At 47.2% G+C, this 25,073-nt stretch overlaps 1 protein-coding gene across 4 annotated transcripts in view; it reads right to left on the bottom strand.

Moving 5' to 3' along the window:
- Positions 1-25,073, bottom strand: part of SLC25A25 (solute carrier family 25 member 25) — a gene marked incomplete at its 5' end in the record, with an annotated part of 34,241 nt that extends 9,168 nt beyond the window's left edge. For 2 of the 4 annotated variants that reach the window (XM_081103860.1, XM_081103862.1), the window contains one exon: positions 24,751-25,073. In XM_081103860.1, coding sequence (XP_080959986.1) covers positions 24,751-25,002 — 252 coding nt within the window. Of the gene's footprint in view, positions 1-7,203; positions 7,423-24,750 lie in introns of those variants that run through there. The other 2 variants (XM_081103864.1, XM_081103863.1) reach the window with 1 other exon arrangement.

Genomic DNA, 25,073 nt, shown 5'->3' with positions numbered 1-25,073 from the left:
ACCAATGCTGGTATTTTATCTACTATCTGAAGTTATGCTAACTTCCTGTAGACTTCTGTGCTCTCAGCCAAGAATTACGTATAGGATTGTCACTGTAGATTTACGGCAAGAGCGGAAATAGAATCTACATAATCTACATGACATTTAGGGAGGAGGTGAATGGTAGGCATGAAGCTCTTTGGTATCTGGCTGCTCTGCCACCAACGCAAACCATGTGCCTTATTGGGGTGGGTGCCCTGATTTCAAAATCATCTCCCAAGTCCTTGCTCCCACCTCAGAACCACTGGGCCTACTTTCTGTCTCCTTCCCAGGATATGCTAATCCCCACGCCTTGCACACCATGTGACCTCCTCTGCCAGCATGAGCTGGGGACAGCACGGGAGAGGATTGACAGAGAAGTTGGGGTACCTCTTGAGGAGGCAAGCAATCGCCATGGTCTATGGCTGCTTCCCCATCTATAAAATGGTAAGGATTTCTGCTGCCTCCCTGCTCCAAAGGGACATCTGGCAGGCTGCCCTCACCACACACATTGGCTGGTCCCACCCAGGCACAGCCTGCAGCTGCAGCCTGGGTCTCCAGTGAGAAGCCTCTGCCTCTCCCTCCTGTGCCCTCTGCTCTCCCTCCTGTGCCCTCCTGGCCTCCTCCCTCCAGCTCAGAGAAACAGCCCGCAGCGGCTGGACTGCACCTCCCTTCTCAGGGCCCCCCTCCCACCCCTCGGCAAGGAAATTCCTGTGCATTCCTCCCACAAGTGCCTTCCCTAGAACTCAAGCCTTCCTCGGAAGTCACGTGAAAGCCAGTCATGCCTGTGAAGTAGCCTTGTCGCTGGCTGCCGCGACATGACAACCGGAGGAAAAACTCGCCCGTTTCTCGGGTGTCACCACTACCAGCACCCATCCCTTCACTCAGCCAACTCCGATGAAGTGCCCGCTGCCTCTCCCGGCCCCCATACACACCTGCTTCCACTGGCGGAAGGTGGAGAACTCCTGGGAGGGGATGAAGACACTGAGTTTGAAGATGGACTTCAGCTCAGAGGGAAGCCCCTTGGACTCGAAGTACTGGAACTCGGTCTGGGCCTCGCCGATGACCGGCACGTACAGGCACAGGCAGAGCATGCTGACGGGGAGCCGCGTTCAGCTGCCGCCCAAGCAGCTCCGGCCGCGCGGAGGACGGGAATGCTGCCGCCGGCAAACTAGCGCAAGATATGCCGGGGCGCGGCTGCCATTGGCGGCTCCAGCCCCGCCCTTTGGCTTCATTGAGAAAGGCCCGCCCACTAAGTCCTGCCAACAGCCAATCAGCACAGAGGCCTAGATTGCACAAGAGGCGGCGTGAAGATCGGCACTGGCGTCACCGCTCACCGCTCACCGCGTTAACTCTTCCCAGACAGGCAGAGTCCAAACAAACCTTCACCTCCGGCTGCCGGCCCCTCCAAACGCACACACAGCCGTCAGCCTGCTCTTTCACAAGGTCCCCAAACACGTCACACAACACAGTGACTTCCCCCCGTAGCCAATCATTCCCAACAGAAAAATAAGTGGATAGAGAGATGAAACCAATGCTCACTGACAACGGGCCCAGTTTGGCTGTGAGAGTAGAAGTGGGGCGTGGGGTGGCCGAGGTCCCGAGCCTTCCGCGACGTGGCCACACCTGGGCTGCAGGGCAATCCAGGCACAGCTCTGACCTGCTCCAGGGGCCTTTTCCAGGCCGCTCCGCTATGTGAGCGCCTCAGGGCCCACCCATCCCCCTGCAGGCTTCCCCAGGGGAACCCACAGCACTGAGGCGCTGCCGTGATGGGGACAGGAAGAGGACACTCAAGTGCGTTGTGCGAAGGGACTCCCCAGCAACATCAATCTGGGGTCGGCCAGGGCCTCACTGAGACCCGTAAGGTGGTGTTCGGAGCCCAGCTTCACTCGGAACACTTGACGCGTTAGTGTAGTTGCAGCTTTCCAACTTAACTGCGCTGTTCAACATGGACGTTGTTAAACTTTAAATTAGTTGAAATGAAATGAAAAATCCAGTTTCTTGGTGGCATAGCCACAGCTCAAGTATCCATAGCTGCATGCACTCAACTTAGCACGTCCACCATCACAGAAAGTCCTACTGGGCAACGCGGCTCTAGAATGCCGCTTGGAGGTGGGGAGGAGAGAAAAATCTCGTCCCGCAAAGTCCCGCTTTTATTTTTATCTGAGGATGATTCTATTGAGCCCAGCCTGCGATCGCCACCTCATCCTTCCCCACAGTGTCAGGGCTGCGTGCGGCGGAGGAAGGAAGCACGTCACAGCCATGAAACGAAAGCTGGTCTCGCTTGCTCCTGCTCCAATGTGCCACTTCCTAATATAGACCGAATCGCACCACCAGGAGGGATAAAAATGGAGATCAACAAAAGTAAAGGAATTTTAACTTGCTAAAGAGCTTTTTGTGAGGAACTTGAAAAAAGGATTTTAAAATAAGATGTCGAAGCTTACATATTACATAAACCAGATTTTATTAACTTATATGACATTTCTGCCTTTCTGAAAGAGATCTGGCTTCAATTCACTAGGGTGCATCCAAGGAGCTATTCAGAGGCAGCTCAGGACAATCCACATTCCCACTTAGATCCCATGACACTCAGCTGTCTCTTAAGCTGTCCAATCCAGAATGTTCTGTTTGAGGTTATTTTTATCTCTGCTGCTGGGATCCTTGAAGGCAGGAGGCTATTGTTTCAGACGTTTGTGCCTCCTGGTGGGAAGAAGCCCTGGCCTTGACCCTGGCAGGTGCTGGATATGAGCAGTTCCTGAATGAATGAATGAATGAATGGGGGCTGGCAGGCCTCTAAGGCCTCAATCTCACCCACCTCAACAAAATAATGCATTATTATTTTTATTTTAAAGGAGGTTCACATCTATAATAAAAGCATAATATGCTAATTAAGGGCTGTGAGGGAAGATTGGGTCCCCGGTGCCTGCCGGAGGCCAGAGGGAAGGAAGACCAACGCTTGCACAAATTTCGTGCATCGGGCCTCTAGTTTATAAATAAAAGGGCTGAATTTCAAAATGCTGATGTTCCTTCGCTAATTTATTCACATTTGCTTCTGAAACAAAAATAAATTACTCAGATCTGCTGAAGTATCTCATTTCAATGATGACTGTAGTTATTCGAAAATGGCAAATACTTTGACAAAAATAAGCTGTCGATTGGAGATGTTCATTTCCATGGAGTTATTCCTCTTTTTGTATCATTGCGTTTTATGTTGTATTTACAAGACAAATCTGAGAACAGATTTGAAAACAATACCAAATAAAAGTGAAATGTGCCCGAGCCAGTTTGGCTCAGTGGACAGAGCATTGGCCTGCAGACTGAAGGGTCCCAGGTTCGATTCTGGTCAAGGGCACATGCCCAGGTTGCAGGCTCCATCCCCAGTAGGGGGCGTGCAGGAGGTAGCCGATCAATGATTCTCTCTCATCATTGATGTTTCTATCTCTCTCTTCCTCTCTGAAATCAATTATATATATATATAGTGAAATCTATATTCAGTGTCTAAGAAAAAATTATTAAAATGTTAACCAGCCCTGGCTGGTATGTTCCAGTGGTTAGTGTCAGCCCACGCACAGAAGGGTCTCCGGTTTGATTCCAGGTCAATGGCACGTATCTGGGTTGCAGGTTCCATCCCTGGTGCCTGTGGGAAGCAACCAATCAATGTGTCTCTCTCACCCCCCTCTCTCTCCCTCCCTAGCTCCCTTCCTCCTTTCCACTCTCTCTAAAAAGCAATGGAAAAAATATCCTCAGGTGAGGATAAATAAATAAATATGTTAAAAACATTAATCAAATAAGCTCAACTATTTTCTAGAAAAAAATAATGGAATTACCCTGATTATAACAAAGCTCATTACTTGACAGGCCAATGGTATCAGGAATGTGTTTGCCAAGATGTTATTTTACAATGTTAACATTAATTATATTCCAATGTTATTTTTAAAAGGGGCTATAACTTATTTTTATTTTGCAACTGTGATCAAGTCCAATAGAATGTCTTCACTGGACAAACTTAAATTGGCATTTAATCACCTGTCCTCCCGAATTTCCCAGGTCATGCAGAACTCCATTTTCACAGAAACTGGCTGGGGATTCTTTCCAAGTAAGCCCCTCTCCAGGCACCGGGAGTCCAAAGTTAATGCTTTATCCCTGGACTTACAGATAGAGGGCCAGAGGGGCTCTGGAGTCATCCCCTAATTTCTGAGATGAGCAAATAGGCCAGGAGAGGTTGACCAGGCCCCAGAGCCTGTAGATGGTGGGGCTGAGCCTCACCAGGACCTGGCTCTTATTACAACAGCCATTTAACAGCGCCCAAACCAAACCCAATGCTGCCAAAAGGAGACACAAAATTAGTTTCCAAAGAATGCTTGTTAGGCTGACATTGAGAACTACTGCAAGCAGTACCTCAAACTGGAAGGTGGCAGGTGTGTGGGAAAGCTGTAACCAGAGCAAGTTTAAACTTAGCCTTAGCTGAAAACAACAACAAATGTATTTGTGTTACTGCTTCTGAACACATGAAGAAACACAAATAAGGAAGAAGACGGCAGCAGGGCTCCTGTTCGGTCCTGATGCTTTGCACCAGCAGGCTCTGTAAATCCCTGTACCCGCTGTCTCCCCTTCTGCCCTCTTATCCTAATTTTGTGGCCCAGATCTACTTGTGTTTCTTCTCTGAAACAATGAGCATTGGGGAACAATGATAGCAACTCTAAAGCCCGTGGAATTCAGTGGGATCAGATTTCACCTACTCTGTCAAGTCCAGTCCCTCCCAGAGCATCTTCTCACCCTCAAATCGGCCAATGCCACCACAAGCTTTCCTTGTTCTACCACTCCGCTTCATGCCAACAAAACAGGTGCTTCCCGCACCAGGTAAGTGCCAAAATACCATGAGTAAGACCAGGGCAGGCAGACTACTTTAGGGAGTGCGGCATTAGGTCATGAAGTGTTCCCCCTCCTCTGCAATGACTCAGACCAAGCCCGAAGATTAATATGCGAAGGAGCCTCGCCAGCTTCCGGCTGCTCGAGCCCCACCCACCCCTAGGGCTCTGGAACCTCATTGGCTGCTGTGGACACAGTGTCATTTGATGATCAGGTTGCCATGACAGCCCAGTGTAGCTGAAACCTGCCTACACTGCCAATCAGACACACAATAAGCAGAATTCTCTGGGCTTCTGAGAAGACAGCCCCTCAGGATCTGAAAGCTTGGATGCGGCTGAGGTCACCTCCCTCTCCAAACTAATGGCTTTCCGCTCCAACAGCAGAGGAACTGTCAGCTGAGGATAAAGGGGAAACTGGAACAGGTCCTAGAATAAAAGCTCAAAGGGACCTGACTCACGGGCAGACATATTTAGACAGAGGAAGTGAGGGCCAAACAAAGTCGTGCTGCTGCGAAACTGAGAAGCCTGAGAACCAACCTCAACTTCTAAGGTTTCCATAATGTTTGGGGAGCCTCTTCCTGAGAGAAACAGTGAGGCCAGGCCCCACTGGCCGCTGCTCACAAACCCCAAAGCCTACCTTCAGGAGCAGCTGCACCGGGAAAGCACGCGATGCAAACGCTCCCGCTGTTCCAATACTCAGTTTATCTGCTTTTCAGAGTCCACACCACCCAGGCGTGCTTGCTTTCTTGCTTCAAACCAAACCGGCTGATCCATCTCCTTCTTGGGGCTTCCCCACCCTCCAGCCAGCTGATCTGTCTCCCTTCTAAGCCAGGGAAAGGGTGGGTCTCAGGTTCAGTGCCCCTCAATCCTGACTCTGCAGGCCACGGACTAAGCTGTTCAGAACAGAGAGTCCCGATGCCAGGCCACCCTGGGAGAGGGCTGGCAGGAGGTGCCAGTATGAGTCTAGAAAATGGAGCAGTTAATTATTAAAGTCAAAAGTAGGTGACTTTAAAAGGGAGCCAGCCAACCCCTTATTTCCTTGGCCTCAAGGCAAGCTGGCCTGTAGATAAATGTTCCTCACAAAAAAGGGTACCGCTGCCAGTTTTGAGCTCATCTAAAACAATCAAAAGGCAGGACGTGGCGCCTTCGGAGCACACCGCAAGCATACTGCAGACTCGGAGTCCCTGCCGGCCAGGACCAGCTCATTACAGTCTAAGGGTTCTCCTCAATGCTTAATCGTAAAAGATTGCGAAAGTTGCTGCATCAAAGGTCCCTGCCACTTAGCAAAGGAAAAACGAACATTTATTAAACACAGCAATTCAACGAACATGTTTCAGGAATCTACAATGTGCCAGACACAGGGCACAATCTCCTCTCGCTGATTTTTATCCTGAGAAAGGAGAAAAGATCCCAAATCACCAAAGCTCAGGAAGTGACAAGGTGACTGCTACTGCAGCAGGAGACACCTCAGCCAGGCGGCACTTTCCGTTCTAACCCTGAGAACTCCCCTGGTCCCACTGGAAACTGCTTTTTTAAGGGGAAGGGAGACAATACAGGGTGAAGTTCCAGGCTGATGTGGGTGAAGTCTCGCCTCCACCTCTCCTTAATTGTTTAACCCTGGGCAAATTACTTAGCCTTTCTGCACCTCAGTTCCCTCATCTATGAAACGAGGATACCACCACTTACCCTGGCTCTTGTGTAGATCAGATAATCCACATTCAGGGTCCCAGTTGGAGGGAAGGCCCTGGCACTCAACAGACCCGCAGAACCCAGAGAGACACAGGTCTCCGCACCTGCAAACTCCAGCCTCTCTTCTGAGCACTCCCTCCTGCGAGACCCAAAGGCCCTCCGCCCGCCAAGGCCAGGGGTCTGACCTTCGGGACGCAGGGCAGGCTGGCCCTGCCCAGCTCCAGGCTGTTGGTTCAACTTCAAGGGTGCACTCTGTAGCTGACTTCGCTTGTTGGTCCCTAAATTGTTCAGATACCATACGATACAAGACACACTCTAGTCACTTGTCTTTACTTTCAAATGACTTTTGAAACTGACAAATCGAAGGCAAATCTGCTATTGCAGTCAACCTCCCTCCCCCTAATGGCCACACTGAAGTGGTCATAATAGGGTAATAAAGCTTTTGCAGTGGCCGCAAAGATTCCAGCGGAAGATTGGGGTTTCTTTATTGTCTGACACTCCTCCCCGGCCCCCAATACCAAACTGATGGACTTACAAGTCCTCGCTTCCCCCCACACTCCAGCTTTTTTCAGGAAAATGTTCCTAGATCAGTCCCTGAACTCGGAGGTCGTCTCGAGGTTGCCATTACCTTAGGAAACTGCTCTGCAGGTCCGACCACCAGCAAAATGGTGGGTCTCTTTTCCGTGGCCTCAGCCCTGCCGTCTTGTTTCCCCAAAAAGCTTGACATCGGGTCTCCCCGAGCAGGAGCTGGGGTGCCTCTGACTTCGTTATCGTTCCCCTCTGTGGGGCCTTGGCACCCAGCCCTCGGGAAAAAGCTACACAGAAAATGCCACAGCATCTGCAGCATCACGGCTTTCTCCCAGCGGCGCTGACGGTGACCGGTCACTTCTCAGGAGGAATGTGACCACAATACCAAGGGTCGCTGGCTACACGGCTGCCGGGAAGACTGGCCTGGGAGCTGTCAGGCTGGCCGCTCTGCATGCAGCGGCGGTTTCCTGCTCTTTCCAATCTGCGAGCACCGCTGCCGTGCCTGGCCTGAGAAACAGCTCGCTCCCAGAGCCCGCGGTGCTGGCAGCGCGCAGAGAGCAGCGAGAGCTTCTTCAGGAAAAGCTCACTTCTGCAGGCGGATGGTTCTCAAACGTCTGGCTTTTTAAAAAGAGGAGAAAGCAATAGCCCAACAGACCTCTCCCGGAGGCAGAAGCAACTTCGAGCTCCCAATTATTCATCTGTCTTCGCTCAACTACTGATCCCACAAGCGAGGACCTGAGCATCCAGTCTGCATTCTCACTGCAGCAGGGCGCGGCCAATCACCTCTGCCGACACTACCAAGTTCATTACCCTAACCCGCAACATCCCTCCAATCACAGGCGGCCGATTCCCTGCCTGCAGCTCAGCACTTCTGCAGGGAGGTGCCAATGGCAACCTACAGGCTCGCTGAAGGCACCAGCGCTGGCTCATCCCCGGGAGCCCAACTTCCTCCTCTCCACCTTGGTTGCCTCTGGGATGACATTCACCATCAAGTTTGACATGATCAAGAGTCCCTGATAAGACAGCTAGCAGCACGCTTCCTTGTTCCGTGATCCCATTCTCTCCAACCATGCGTAACGCACATGTGTCCCAGCTGCTTCTTCTCCCATGCCTCCCCGCACATGGTGAGCTGCCTGGGGACAGGGACCAAGTGACAGACCTTTCCACCCCTAGCACCCAGAACCGGGCACAGATTAAGTCTGCAGCCTGAACTGAGTAAATTACTAAGAACACAAGGGAATTGGTCTTTGCTCATTTGATGCTTAATTTACTAGCAGATAAATACAGGGATCAACTACTGCCACCCCTCACAAAAGTGGCCCTTTGATACAGTGTTCATAATCATTAAATAAACATGAAAAAAGTTTAATAAATGTTGGGAAGAGTATGGGGAACTGAACACCCTCATATGCTGCTGTGAGCGTGCGCATCAGGACAATTCTTTGAAGAGCAATTTAGTCACAGCTACCAATATTTCAAAAGCACAAACCCTTTGTCATAGCAATTCCACTTTAAGCAATGTATCCTGTAGATACGGTTGCACATGTGAGAAGTTACACACACATGTATATGATATATGTGTGATACAGATATGTGATCAAACATAAGGATATTTTTTGCAGCCTTGCTTATAATAGTACAAGTTTGGAAACAAAGTGCTGTAAAAGGGAAAGGGCGGATAAATCATGGCACATCCACTCAGTGGAACCCTATGCAGCTGTTCAAAAGAATGAGGCAGCTCTTTACCTCCTTCGAAAGAAAGAATATAAATGGAGCCACTTCAAAATGGAGGTGGAGCTGCCCTCCCAGAGGAACTGCCTTGCAGACCTTTCTCCTCAAACCTTTGTAAATTGGGCAAATTAACCTTTAGACCGGGCCTGAAGCAACATTATATTCCAAATAACTATTTGTTCTGACTACCAGACTGAAAATTAAAGACATCTTTAGACTTAGCTTGCAAGCTTATCTGTAGATATACAAGTTCTTTCCTTGGCTTATTGGTACCCATAGAAATCCTTCCTTCTATTCGTGTCATTATGCTCCTTCCCTTTCTCATAAATGCCCTTGGCTTTTACCTCTGAATCAGGTCACTATTTGGGTTTCTGCCTGAATCAGTGCTTCCTGAATAGCTGTGATTTGGATCTTAAATAAATACCATATTTTCCCGTGTATAAGACACTATTTTTTTTCCCTCAAAATCCAGGGGCATCTTATACATGGAAGTCAGCCTCAGCCGAGGAGGGAGCCGTGCAGGTGCATAGCTGCCCATACCTTGTCAAACAGGCTTCCTCCAATCTCGACCCTTATTGTTACTGACGTCAGCGGATGCCGAAATTGGAGGTGGAGGTGGAGGTGGAGCGTGCACAGTTGCAACAGGGACCAGAGCGTTCTGAGCCCATAAAGATGTCAAAAAATAAGAAGATAAATACCGGTAAGCGATGGTCTTACTCTGCAAAATTCAAACTGAATGTAATCAGCTATGCAAGAGAGCATGGAAATAGAGCTGCAGAGAGACAATGTGGACCTCCTCCCACTGAGTGTCTGATCAGACAGTGGAGAAAACAGGAAGAACAACTCCTGAAGATGCCAAAAAAGAAGAAGGCCTTCAGAGGAAAACCAGCAAAAATGTTTAAAATATTGATTTCTTAATTTTGGGTTGGAAAAGTGGGGGTGGGGGGCATCTTATACATGTGGGTGTCCTACACACGGAAAAATACGGTACTTGCTCTTCTCACTTTGGCTTTTATTTTTAAGTTAACACTCATATGGAATGATTTGAAAATATCTTGCTAAACGAGAAAAGCAAGGTGCAGAAGAAAGGGGACAGTATGCTGCCATTTATTTCTAAGCTTGTATATGTGACGAGTATCTCTGGAAAGACACTAACTAAAATTGAAGACCTCACTTAAGCGAGCTCTGTCCATTGTTCTTACATCCAGGAAAACATCCCTTGGAAATGTCAGAGTGATTTTCTTTTCCAGTTCCCTTGGAGGCACGACCACTGGCACCAGAGCACAAACCACAGAACACCCCCCCCCCCCATTATTATCTTGTTGCCCGCCTACTATCTCTATGTGCTGTAAACATTAATTATTAACTATCCTGTATCCACCAAATGTAAAGAGATGGTTTGGGGCAGGGAAGGAACTTGGGGGTTTGAGTGGAGAAAGGCAGATGGGAGATTACTTTCACTGAACATCCTTATATCATGTGAAAACAAATCATGAGCCTATACGACCAAGCATACATACATACATATACATACATACAACAATTATTTAAAAAGAAAACACAAGAAGGGACATCAAGATGGCCAAGCTAAGAATGACTTTACCTAGAAGCAGTTTTGTATGTTGATTAAATGTATAGTCTCTGGAGCCAGACCCCAGGTTCAAGTCCTGGCCATGACTTGTATGATCTTGGTCAAGTTACTTTTAGCTCTTTGCGCTTTATGCTTATGTGCAATAGTTCATAGAGTTGGTAAAGACTAAATTAGATAATACGTAAAGCTCTTAGAACAGTATATAAAGCATTGTGAACAAAAATGGGGCTATGTAATAAACCTGACAATCTCAGTGATCAAAAGTAACCACATTCCCTGATAAATTTAATCCTATATAATAAAAGGCTAATATGCAAATCGACTGAACAGTGGAATGACTGGTTGCTATGATGTGCACTGACTACCAGGGGGCTGGTGGTCAATGCGCTCTTATAGGGGGAGCACTGCTCAGCCAGAAGCCAGGCTCACGGCTGGCAAGCGCAGCAGCGGTGGTGGGAGCCTCTCCCGCCTTCGCGACAGCACTAAAGATGTCCGACTGACAGCTTAGGCCCGCTCCCTGTGAGCATAAGCTGGCAGTCGGACATCCCCCAAGGGCTCCCAGACTGCAAGAGGGTGCAGGCCAGGCTGAGGGACCCCCACCTCCAGTACATGAATTTCATGCACCGGGCCTCTAGTAAAGAAACAGAAGATAAGGTAAAAAAAGTAACCACACAGATGGTCTGAACATAAACATTCCTAACTGGGCATGCATGGCAGGCCGTCACATCCGAGGACTAGAACTTCCTTAGCAAGGATTAAGCTTAAGCTTAAGCGAGCTCTGTCCGTTGTGCTTACATCCAGGAAAACATCCCTTGGAAATGTCAGAGTGATTTTCGTTTCCAGTCCCCTTGGAGGCACAACCACTGGCACCAGAGCACAAACCACAGAACCCCCCTCCCCACTATTATCTTGTTGCCTGCCTACTATCTCTATGTGCTGTAAACATTAATTATTAACTATCCTGTATCCACCTAATGTGAAAGAAGTATGTGTTTCTCCATTTTGCTTCTTGTCCAGTCCTAGAGGTTTCCTTGCTTGGCTTTCTCCTGCCTCCTTAATCTACCCCAGTGTTTTCAGTGTTTTTCGTGTAACCCTCTTTAGGTCTTTGCCTTTGACTGGTGTATAAAATAAGCTGCAAAACTGCAATTCTCCCGAGCATTTTCTCGATCTATTGAGACCTTGCTTCCAGACATGTCCCCCAAAATTTGACTCAGATCAACTCTTATGAAACTTTTCCATAGGTTTGGACATTCTTTCATAACTACTAGCTATTTTATTACCATTATCTAGAAAATGATTGTGAGATCATGCAACTAGTTTTGCTTCCTTTGTTTTTAAATTGGGCACTGTCCCCATTAGCCTTTATTTGTGGTCTGCCCTTAATTTTGTAATCTTTTCAGGTGTTTTTTTCCTTCAGTTTATGAGTGTCTCAGTGTACTTACGTCTTCTTGGTTTACTTACGTCTTCTCAGTGTACTTACGTCACTGGCTCCTTTAACAAAAGAAACCCAGAGGCATCAGAAAGCACAGTGGGCTAGAGGGAAGCAGTTTTAATACTGTTAAAGAGAACACCCACAGGCCCTAAATGGTGTCCCTCGTGCTAGAAGCCCATGATACTAAACCTAGACTTAATACCTGATCTAACTGCAGTTTAAGCCTCTCCCACAAACATAATCTTTCGTAGACATCCAGTCTGGAATCTTCTGATCAAGCACTGGTAAAGTACTCTGTCACGTACATGGGTCCTCTCCATCCCCCATAGGAAGAAGAGGCAAGAGACAATCGGTAGATCAAATCCTTGCTGACACCCCCCACCCCTGCCAGCCCCACCTTGCCTCAACCTTCTTCCTATAAAAGCCTTCCATCTTGTACAACCCCCCGGAGTGCCCTTCTAGTTGCTAGATAGGACATTTAATAAAGCCAATTAGATCTCCAACTAGATCTCCAAATGTACTTGGTTGAATTTTGTTTTTTTAAAAAATACTAAGAACCCATCCAGAGCCAAAACCCCTAACTAAACAAGTAATCCTTTCATGAAAATGAATCTTGTTTTTATGCACTGAAAATCTGGTGAAATGGAGGAGACATAAGAGAAATCTCATATTTGGTTGGTTACTGGCTTTTAATTTAACGGACTCCTACATACCACAGAACTGAGTTATAAACTCAAGATGGAGCTACTGGGACCAATTCACCTTCCTGCCAAAACAATTAAATGTCCAGACGAAATATATAAAACGATGGTTTTCAAGACACTGGACTTCAGGTGACAAAGGACAGTGACTCCTGGGAGATCTATACAAATGAGCTGAGCCCACGATTGCTCCAGCTTGCTGGCTGGGGTTTCCAGGCTACAGTGTAGAGCAGCCGTGGGCAAACTACGGCCCACGGGCCGTATCCGGCCCGTTCGGCTGTTCCATCCGGCCCGCGGAGCCGAAAGAGCGGAGGGTTCTCTTGCTCTCCCCTCCGCTCCTTCACCAGCAGCAGTGTTAACATGGCAACGTGGGGAAACACGGCCCAGGTCCTTCTTCTGAGTCCAGTTTAAGAACCCATTGTGGCCCTCGAGTCAAAAAGTTTGCCCACCCCTGGTAGAGGATGGGTACAAGCAGAAGAAAGAAAATAATAAACTAGGGGAAGAAGAGACGGTGTTTTATTTATCCTAAAACCTCCCTTGTTCACCATTTAAGCCGGAGGTCAATGAAAACGTGTGCAACTGCACACTTTGCTAATATTTTTATTCTAAAGCCCCTTTTCTTGAATCTTTGATTTCCTCAAGGGTGAGTACAGTATATGTCTCTTTCGTTACCACAGCATCACCTAAACCAGCAGCACTGAGCAGGCTGTTAGTTTCTTTTGGATGACGTGCAGCTACTACACTACAACCCTACCAGGCTTAGCTTTCTTGGGGTTGAGGGATCACCCATGTCCAACGACAGAGTGGGCAAGTACAACCCTCCTGCAAGTGAGCTTATAAACATCAACAGAAACTGGTTAATATGAGGCTAGTCACCTGCAGAAGTAGCCCACTCTTCTAAGAATCTAGAAAATAAGAGACTTGCTGAATAAAAGCGAGTCACAGTATCTCCCATACTTTTCAGAGAAACAACAGGTTGTACTGGGATGGACCCCCAGAGGGAACCCACTCCACATTAACCTGATAAACTGCCCAGGGGATAAGTGCCCCCAGAGCATCACCCGGAATCTTATTAAACCAGGCAGAGAGCTCTCCCACGACGCACTCCAGGGCAACGCTCCTCGTCTCACGTCCACCGGTTGAAGTACTTACTACCTGTCTATCTTAGAATCGCTCTCTCCAGAAGACCTGTTGTCAAAGGGACCACACTTTTTTATTTAAACTGAGAAATGAAGCCAGGTTTGATTTGACAGAAAACCAGACTGATTTGATTTGAAAGTGAAGACTGGCTGGGCCAATTAGGTTATGTGGAGGGCACTTTCCATAAATTGAATGAGTCAAATCTGCAGAACTAAGGTTTTGAGCAAAACCAGATCCAAAACTGACAATGAAAAACATTTAAAGCAGATATATAATATGCCAGTAATTATATCTCTGCAGCCATTAAACTTATGTCAACTTGAATATGTTCAAGGGGGTACCTGCTTTCTAAGTTCTTTTAGGACAGTATAGGAGCAGGAGTTTGAAGGATCTCTTTTATATATTGTTCTGTGGTAGTGATTTATTATTTCAGAGGCACAACTGCAGCAGGTAACCATCCCTCTCCTCTGCTGGGAATCAACAGGAGAATGTAGATGCTTAGATGCTACGTGCGGTCCTGCACAGCCCTCTGGCAGCTGGGTTTCTGGATGCACCGTCGGACTATTGAACACCCTTCTGCCTGTGGCTCAGTCCACAATTAGACAATGAAGAGGAGCAGGGCACTCGCATCTCATTTGGCACAAATGAAACCAAGGCATTGAAGGTGATGCCTGCCATGATAAAAAAGGTGAAATCCTCTTCACCTATTTCCATTTTAGGAAATAAAACCAGAAATTCTAGCTTTGGCAAAAGCTCCCTGAAAAAAAAAACCCTGTAGATGAGGAAGAGGAAAAGTAGTGTATTACAGAGAAAAAAGATTCTTGATAGCTTCTGTTTACTCGTGGTGAAAGACCAATCTCCATCGGGTCCCAAGTTCAAGGTCAAGGCCTACTAATAAAGACTTTTTTTCTTCTGTCTAATAGAAAGTTACAAGTGTACAAAGTTAGCCCAAATTTAGTTGGGTTAAATGTAGGATTTTGAGGTGTAGCATGTAAACTAAAGATCTGCAGAAGCAAGAAGAGACCGCGTAAGAGCTTGATTCTCCTTCGCTAAACATGTTCCAAGAATAAGGGGCAGGGGGTGAATATGGCGTTGAGGCTGGCATGTAAAAACCCAATCACCTAAAATGATCAGAATCTTTTCAACTGATCCAAAATTGATCAGTGGGAGCCAAAACACTGGCCCACGTTCAGCCTGCTTGCTACAGCCACTTTATCCTTATTCATGCCTTCCCTTCTTCCACAGGAAAAGGCGAATCAGCAGACTCATTACTACAAGTAACACCAAATGTTTTCAGTTTCTTAAAAGTGATTTCAGAATCACAGGCTAAAACTGAGATTGTTTGAATGAATGCAAACATAGCTCTCAACAGCTGCTTTCTCGGGACTCAGGGCCAGGACAGGGGTGTGAAACCCACCAACAGCTGCCCTCAGGGTGAGAAGGGCAGGCCAGAGAAGTCTATGTAAGAGTAACTGCTTTAGCAGGAAAAGGAGACATATGTAATACTTTCAACAATAAAGAATTTATTTTAAAACACACACACACACACACACACACACACACACACAAAAGAATAACTAGTTTACACCAAGCTGGCTCTTAGAAACAAACAATTCAGGTAAGGCTTTTTTTTTTTTTTTTAAATATATTTCACTGATTTTTTACAGAGAGGAAGGGAGAATAGAGAGTTAGAAACATCGATGAGAGAGAAAAATCGATCAGCTGCCTCCTGCCCACCTCCCACTGGGGATGTGCCCACAACCCAGGTACATGCCCTGGACTGGAATCAAACCCGGGCCCCTTCAGTCCACAGGCCGGCGCTCCATCTCCTGAGCCAAACCGGCCAGGGCAAGGTAAGGCATTTTTTAGCTATAAAACTATTTACCAGATACTATCTTTACCTTTTTTTTTTTTTAAATGTTTTATTCTTTTTTTTTTTTTTAATATATTTTATTGATTTTTTACAGAGAGGAAGGGAGAGAGATAGAGAGTTAGAAACATCGATCAGCCGCCTCCTGCACATCTCCCACTGGGGATGTGCCCGCAACCCAGGTACATGCCCTTGACCGGAATCGAACCTAGGACCTTTCAGTCCGCAGGCCGACGCTCTATCCACTGAGCCAAACCGGTTCGGCACTATCTTTACCTTTGATATAGGCTAAAGAAGAGACTCTAGCAAAAAGAATATACCCAAGATATGAATAAAAAAGGGAAAAAATGTACTGTCTATAAATGTAAAAGGTCAACAGGTTGACGAAGGTGCGCACAGCTGGCTGGTTTTAACCAACAGGACTATTCACTTGTGTCAGACCTACAGACAAGGATTTCTCCCCCGGCCCCCCCCCGCTCCCGCCCCCGCATTTCTGTGGTTTTTGAGAGCTTTCTCAACACTGTAAGTGGCTGGTTTTTTGTGTGTTTTAGTCACACATCAGACTCCGGTGGAGGAGGGTGGGCTGGGGAAAGAAGGCATGAGGCCAGGGGCTGATGGAATGTGGAAAGCTTCCTAAAGCAGCAGCAGGAACAGGAGCAGCTACCCTCTCCAGTTTCCCCTTTGACCTTGGGGAATTCAAGCTCCACGAAAGCGGTGCCAAGAGTTGAAAGCAGATAAGAAGCTCCTTATGTTCTACCTTTATAATTTATTTATTTCAAAGAAAGGTGCATCTTTAAGACAACAAAGCCTTTCTTTTAGGCATGCGTGGAGTCTTTCATATCCCATACTTAGCGAGAGTGTACCTGTCAGTTCAGTGGCTGCTTCCTGAGCACCATCAGAGGGTCTTAAAATGCTAGCTGGCCTGGTCGGCGTGGCTCAGTGGTTGAGCGTGGACCTATGAACCATGAGGTCATGATTCGATTCCTGGTCGGGTCCTGGGTTGCGGCCCCGACCCCTAGTGTGGGGCATGCAGGAGGCAGCCGAACAGTGATTCTCTCTCATCATTGATGTTTCTCTCTCTCTCCCCCTCTCCCTTCCTCTCTGGAATCAATAAAAATACATATTTTTTAAAAAAAGCTGAGCTGGTGTTAGGCACAGATATGGCAAGGTCATAAACTGTGAATATCAACCTTGTCAAATTTTAAGGGCTAGTGAAGTATCTATAGTGATAGTAGGAAGCAGTGTATGTTGACCTAACTTGAGCAAAGTCAAAATCCTGGGTTCTGCTACTAGCTTTGCCTTCAACCAACTGGAAGGCTAAGCCACAGCCCCACTTCTGCAAAATGATGCAGCTAGTGAGGTAATCTCCAAGGGTTTTAACTAAGCTCTGCTTGAAGCTTCCATTTTCACATCAAAGTGAACTCTGCATTAAGAAAATGGCCCATTTCCATCCAGGGAAACACACGGGTGAAAGACATTGTTATGTGGAGTGACTCCACCACTTCAACAACTTTAAGAAACCTCCTAACACCAGGGTTTCTTTTTTCTTTTTTTACAGTTCCTGCCTCAGGTTTATTTGTACAAATAGCACAGGAAGACACCAGCCCCACGCAGTCAGTGGTCCAGGGACCATATCAGGCCTCCCATCCTCACATCAGCAGAGACCTCTACTGTGGGGGCCTGGGCACCTTTGGAGGCCTGAGCCGGAGCTGCAGCTGTGGCCTGGGCTTGATTTGAGGCTTGGCCTTGGCCTTTGGCCGGCAGAGCCTGAGAGCCTGGGCTATGCGGCACGATCACGTTTCCCAAGCTTGCGGTGAGTGATGTAGGCAAGTCAATTGAGCTTGTGGCTGTGCCCTTTGGAATGTTGGGCTTGGTCTCCTTGGGCTTTACAAGGGCCTTAATAGCCTGGCACATGCACTCATGGCCTTGGCATTGTGGGCCTGCATCTTCTTAAGGCCCTTCTTGTTGGGCCTCTTGGCCAAGCACATGTTTCTCAGGAACTTAAGAAATTTGTATCTTTGTGATCAGGGTTTCTTGAAGCCATTTCTGTGCCATTTTTGTAACTGGTTGTGCATGGGGTGGGTCTTGGATTTGGCCATAATCTGCACTGAAGCCTGTGGTTCCATAAACCTCTTTAAAAAAAAAAATATATATATATATATATATAATTGATTTAATAGAGGAAGGAAGAGGGAGAGATAGAAACATCAATGATGAGAGGGAATCATTGCCTCCTATATGCTCCCTACTGGGAATCGAGCCTGCAACCTGGGCATGTGCCCTGACCAGAAATCAAACAGTAACCTCCTGGTTCATGGGTCAACCATTGAGTAACACCAGCCAGTGGAAGCCTCTTTTTTTGTTTTAATTTTCCTAATGTCTATAGGGCCCAGGCTCTCTGCAACCTACATTCCTCCTCCCTCAACTGCTGAAGGCCCTGTCAGCTGACAATAGACTGCGCTCTGCCTGGGTGCTACACACCTTTCCTACAGACATCCCAGACTTTCTACTTCTTTCTATTGCACTTTCCACCTAAGTAATTCAGGAAAAATGCAGGTGGTTAAGACCAATTGTGGGCATGTTCTTTTCAAAGACTCAATGGAGGAAAATGTCACTTTGTGTTAAACATCTGAGTGTCAGGCTCTTTATATACTTTATCTAATTTAATCCCACCACAACCTGATGAAATGAAATAGATATTCATATCATGTATCTGTTAAGGAAAACAGACTTGGAGAGGTTGAGTAACTTGCTTAAGGTCACATGGCTAGCAAGTTGCAAAAACAATATTTGAACCTTGGTTTACACCATAAAGTCGATACTGTACTGTTTTACAAAAAACAAACACATTCTGACCTGGGGCGAAGGGCAGGGATGGGCTAGAAGGGGTCAATGGTGGGTGTGGGGGGAGGGGGGGGAGGGACATATGTAATACTTTCAACAATAAAGATTTAAAAACAACAAAAACAGTTTTGGAAGTGATAGCCACATCAGGGTGGGGTGAGAAGACTTCATTTCTCCCCTTAAATTTACAAGCCAGACAACCAGAACTCCACAAGGATCGCCTGCTCAATACAGAAACCCCCCTGAAAGATCCAGGCATTGGGGTATCTGAAGGCGGGTGTATTGGAATGAGTAGGAAGGTGGGATGCGGGGAGGACAGACAAGGGCTGCAGACACAGTTCGGTGCCCACTGTGACTCCAGCTAGCACGGTCGCGGGGAGAGGTCAGGCTGCGGCCCTCATAAGACGCCCTGGAGCATAAGAGGGCCAGAAGCAGTTTCCCTCCCAGGATATGTGCGACCATCGCCACAATCAACTTTAGAACACGTTCACCACCTCAGAAAGAACCCCCAAACCCTCACCTTCCTTCCTCTCCATTCTCCTCCCTTCCCCGGCCTAGGCAACCACTAATCTAGGTTCAGTTTCCAGCTTTCCCTATCCTGGAATTTCACAGAAACGGATCATATAGCATATGGCCTTTTGTGACTGGCTTCTTTCACTTGGTGTAATATTTCCAAGGAAGGGCTGTCCTCTTAATTAACTCCCATGGCATTGCCTCCGAGAAGGGACTATGAAAGGTGTGGACAGCTTACTGTGTGAGAAGTGCATGATAAAACCCAGTTTTTATAGCAGCGGAGACTAAGGTATGATAGTTTTCTGATACTTAAAGGGCCCTTGGGTCACTTTTGTGTATTGCTCCTGAAGGTAAACTTGAGGCACATGGGAAGCAGATACAAGCAGACAGACTTCAGTCCGACATAAAGTGCTGTACTCACAATAACCCCAAGCAGTCCACCGTGAAATGGGCTGGCCGGCCACCTGTGAGGATGCCCCAGAAGGAATGCTCCCCACGCTGGGTAGGAGGCTGGCCTATGATGACCCATCAAGATCAAATTCTTTGGTTCTGGCAAATTCACATCAGTATAAGAAATGGTTAAAATGAAAAGTCTGGCCTGACTTACCAAGACTGACTAGTCCTTTAAGTACAGCTTTGTTCACTGAATTCAACCTGCGGCTGTACTCAGCTGGTCTAGAAATGAATACCAGCAAAATATTTCTTTCTTTCATTCCCTTGTGGTTTCGGTGAGACTTCAGCAATTAATGACTCTTTCAACATCAAAGGAATTCATCCAACTGAAGCTCCAGGTCAGGCCTACTTAGGCTGTATCCTTATTTTTCACATGGTTTTAGATCAGGGTACTTGATCCCACCTTTCCAAATTATCAACTAATTTTTTTTAAGCTTCCTTAAAACACACACGCACACTTTTTTGTCTGTTTGTTAATCCTCATCCAAAGATATTTTTTTCCATTGACTTTCAGAGAGAGTGGAAAGGAGGGGGAGGGAGGGAGGGAGGGAGGGAGGGAGGGGGAGAGAGAGAGAGAGAGAGAGAGAGAGAGAGAGAGAGAGAAACGTCGATGTGAGAGGGACACATTGATTGGATGGATCCAGCCGGCAACCAAGGTAGGTGCCCTTGATGGGAATTGAACATGCGCCCCTTTAGTTCGAGGGCTGACACTAACCACTGAGCCACTGGCCAGGGCTTAAAAAAAAAAAATCATATCTTGATGATAATTACTTCGAGCAAGGAACCAATTTTGCAACAATATAACAATCAGGTTAATATAGGAACCTAATCCAAGCTGCAAATAGCATTTTTCTTTTTCTAACGGGCTATTGTATTATACTAAATTATATCTATTCCTTTTCTATGAAAAAGGCTTCTTTTTCTGTAGACTGTCTTATCTAAGTCTAGCTTCCCCCTCAATGACCACACATTTAAATATTTTTAAATATGTTTTTATTGATTTCAGAGAGAGGAAGGGAAAAGAGAGAGAGTTAGAAACATCAATGACGAGAGAGAATAATGGACTGGCTGCCTCCTGCATACCTCTACTGGAGATCGAGCCTATAACCCAGCTGGGAATCGAATCGTGACCTTCTGATCCATGGGCCAACACTCAACCACTGAGCCACCCCAGCTGGGCCAAATGACCACACATTTAATAGGTACACAGTTTAACAGTACTGTCTGGTTAAGCAATACTACCAACCTGACCTTAACGATCTTCCATTCATTGTTTCAAGTCAATAGAGATTGCCTCTTGCACACTGCCCAGGTCAAGGAGAGAATTAGGGCAGGGTGGATTCTCATTCTTTGACAGGATAATCTCTGGATAATCTTGAAACCCACTTTGGGAAAAAACAGATGTGGTTCTAAATTGATCCCTCCTCATCTTTCTCAAGTTCTCCCAAAAGCCCAGGTAGGGGCCCTCTTCATGTCCCTCAGAAACAAGTGGTCTAGTTAAAGAGGAGTGGAGCTCAAATCAGAAGTTGGTTCCAGTTCTTGCTCTGGTCTAATTCCTTAGTGGTCAAATGAGTTTTGAGGTTGTTTTATCATCTTTTTCAACCTCTGTTCCTCCCTCTGTAAAATGGGGTGAAATCCCTGTCTTGCCTATTTCACAAAGGTATTGTGAGCCTCCAACTAGCTGGTGCATATGCATGTCTCTAAGTCAGCAAACCACTCCACCTTCTAAAACCCTCACCTGCCTTAAACTCCAGCCCCACAGCCTCAGCTATGGGGACACTGTTTTTACATCTAACCCAGCTTGCCTTCTTCATCTAATTGGAATCTATGTTTTAAATCTGTTTGAAGACAAAGATTTTGTTTGGTCACATGAAAATGCCTTAAATAGGCAATGCTATAATTAGCTCCAGCTGAAGCCTCATTTCCTCAAGTCACTACCGCTGCCTGCCGTCATCTTCTTTCTTTCTTTAATAAACCCTTCCCCCAAAAAATAAAATAAATAAACGCTTCCCTTCCTTGTCTCAGGACAGGCTTCTTGCTCACATGTCCTTTACAAAGGAAATTTCCCTGGCTGGCTGCCCGCTTCCATTTTAAGTAATTTTTCCTCGACTGTCCCAATTTCTTCTGGACAAAAAAAAGAAAAAAGAAAAAAAAAGGCAGATGCCAAAATTGCTGGTTCATTTCTAAAGAAAACTTGACCCAACCTGTTGTAAAGCTAGCAAGAGGCTTTGATAGTCACATGGCTGGGTTCACCCATCACCCACTGATAAGCACTCAAAGCTGATTTCTGAGCAAACCCTAGCACTTCAGACTGGTCCGAAGGGTCACATGAAGCAGCTGCCAAAGTTTGATGTATTTTTCAACGCCTATTCCCGTGAATGACGACCTATTTCTAACCCAGGGGCCCCCACCTTCTCTCTTGGCTTTTCGAGTTCTGCAAAACTACAGCACTACTTTTTCTGTTCGTAACTAACACTGATATTATTTCAACAGGAAGTGGTATGGGGGTTCATGCGGCAGGGTGTCTTCCTGTTGCCTGGTTATTTACAACAAAGCAGATTTCCTCTCTCTTAATACTTAAACCATTCGCCAGAAGACTGGCATGTACTCCTTTATGGGTAATAAACAAATACAATTCATAATTCCCAGTCTCAACCCTGTATAATAATTTAACTTATTCAAAGGCCAAAAGAGTTATAGAAATAGAGTCCATACTAAATCCCCACACCACAAGAATAGAAGAGGGTCCGGCCCTAGCTGGTTCGGCTCAGTGGATAGAGTGCTGGCCTGGGGATTGAAGGGTCCTGGGTTTGATTCTGATCAAGGGCACATGCCCAGGTTGTGGGTTCAATCCCTAGTCAGGGGTGTGCAGGAGGCAGCTGATCAATGATTCTCTCTAATCATTGATGTTTCTATCTCTCTTTCACCCTTCCTCTCTGAAACCAATAAAAATATATTTAAAACAAACAAAACAAAGAGTCCTGGCCGGGTAGCTCAGTTTGTCAGAGCATTACCTAATATGCTAAGGTTGCAGGTTCGATCCCCTGTCAGTACACATACAAGAGTCAACCAGTGAATGCATGGATAAGTGAAACAACAAACTCAAGTTTCTTTCTCTCCCTTCCTCTCTCTCTCAAACCAACAATAAAAATCAAAAATATTTTAAAAATAAATAAAATTGCCGAAACCGGTTTGGCTCAGTGGATAGAGCATCGGCCTGCGGACTGAAAGGTCCCAGGTTCGATTCCGGTCAAGGGCATGTACCTGGGTTGCGGGCATATCCCCAGTGGGAGATGTGCAGGAGGCAGCTGATCGATGTTTCTCTCTCATCGATGTTTCTAACTCTCTATCTCTCTCCCTTCCTCTCTGTAAAAAATCAATAAAATATATAAAAAAATAAATAAATAAATAAAAATAAATAGAACTTAGGTCAATCACAGAATCAAAAATCTTAGAACCAATGGGACCAAGGGGCCAGGCAACTTTTGGTTAATCAGAAAGGTTTCTTTCAACGCTGGAAAGAAAAATGATCCCTTTCTCCTTATTTGCCCTTAGAAATTTAGTGCCAGAAAAATGGATTAGGATCAATGTCAGATGTGCCGTGAATCACAAGAACATTGTGACTCTAGTTTAGCACTGAGCATAGCGTCAACACTGAATACCCTCCCACCGCCAGATGCCCTCGATGTGCCTGCAGCATATGCCAAGTGGGTGCAAAGAAGCAGAAAGGTAAAGCTGGGCCCATAAAGCCTGACAGACTCTCTGAATTTAGCCATACTATCTTCCCAAGTGACTTATTCATCAGATACTTACGGGACAACATCAAGCTCACACTACTATTTTGTGTAAAACTCAGTTAAATTTTATTTTTGTTAATCCTCACCCGAGGATATTTTTCCATTGATTTTTAGAGACTGAAAGAGAGAAGGAGAGACACACAGAGAGAAACATCGATGTGAGAGAGACACATCGGTTGGTTGCCTCCTGCACAGTCCCGACCAGAGCTGGGAATGCAGCCTGGAAACCAGGTATGTGCCCTTGACTGGAATTGAACCCGGGACCCTTCAGTCCACGGGCTGACGCTCTATCCACTGAGCCAAACTGGCTAGGGCTACTTAAATTTTTTTAACTTGTCTCTATAAACCACTTGGATTTAACCCATTGATTCTATTCTTACATGGTGTTACCCTTGGTCTTCTTCCCAGGCAGATCCTAAGTAGGTTCCTTAGATGTTAATCCAAGATATCTTGGACATGAGTTAAAAACACTTTACATACATACCTGGCCTATCAAAAAATTGGTTTAATTCTCTGGTGTTCTATCAGATTTCTTCATACTTGGCTGTGAGACTCTGTACAAATGGACCAAATAAACTAACTTAGAAGAAAAACAGGTTACTAGGTACACAGCGGTCCGCCCGCGGGCTGTAAATCAGGCTAAGCCACACGCAAATGAAACATTCGGAAAGGGAAGCGACAGCCACAGAGTCAGATGGAAAAACATCTTGAGAGAAGGGGAAGAAAGAGCTTCTGCCTGAGGTTCTTCTAAAGAGAAGGCAGCACTGATCTTTCCGGCAGGCCTGGAGATGGGCCGTTCTCCGTCCCCCTCCGCCCTGGCCAAGAGCCCACTCCTCAACAGGAGTAAGATATTCCCTCCAGGCATGCAACACCCTCACTTTTAGGAAGTCTTGCCCCCTCCATTATTTTATCACCTGCAACGCTGCAAGGATCGTCATCCCATCTCCGGGATAGCATGTCGATAGGAATGAGCCTACACCGAGAGAGCTGCTAGTCCTCACCACCCACACCAGCACAAATCTGCCTAAAACCCCAGTTCCCTTTTTTCCTTCCCCCAACTCCCACATGCTTCTGAGAGGAACCAGATCCGGGCCAATGGCTGGCATGGAAACCAGAGGGGAGGGAGGGGGGCGCTGGAGGAGGATGGATGAACTTGTCAGCGGTGGGTAGGGGGATGCATCAAGCTTAGCCTTGAGGTCAGGAGGTGAGGAAAGGCAGACTTCTGAGTCCTGGCCTCTCCTCTGGGGAAAGCTGGAGCAGGAAGGGGCTTTTCGCCCATCAGAGGCTCCCAGAGGGTGCCCACCTGTGCCCACGCAGAGCACTTCCCTCTAGCTTAAGCGCCCACAGCGGTCAAGGTGCTCCACTCCCACCAGCACATAAAGAGGGGACCCATCAGTCACTCGGGGGTCCCACCAAGACCAAGGGGCCATCCAGCTGACCTGCTACGCTCCAAGGGGCTGCTCCATAAGCCAGGGCGTTCAGACCTGCCCCCCAGCCCCCTTCCTGGACCTCCCTGGAGTCTGGGACACGCAGGGGGCCCCTTCCCCGCCCGCGCGCACGGTGCGCGCCGCCTACCCGGAGTTCGCCCTCGGTGCGGTGCAATCCCAGGCGTCGCAGCCCCACGGCCAGGTCGTTGACACACAGGCCGCCGTCGCGGTTGACGTCGAGCGTCTGGAAGAGGCTCCAGAGGCGCAGCCTGTGGTCTGGGCCCCCGCAGACGGCACCGCCGCACGGGTCCACAGACGCCGGCGACGAGGCGGACGAGGCGGCGGCGGCGGCGTCCGGCGGCGGGGAAGCCACGCAGCGGCACAAGACGCTGCTCACCATCGGGCGCGAGGCAAGGGCGCCGGGCGGCGAGGAGAACGCAGAAGACACGCGGGTATCCTCAGACTACGAGC

This window comes from Myotis nattereri (genome assembly GCF_964212035.1).
Source record: "Myotis nattereri genome assembly, chromosome: 12".
Classification (NCBI taxonomy): Eukaryota; Metazoa; Chordata; class Mammalia; order Chiroptera; family Vespertilionidae; genus Myotis; species Myotis nattereri.
This window is presented reverse-complemented; position numbering and strand designations above follow the sequence as displayed.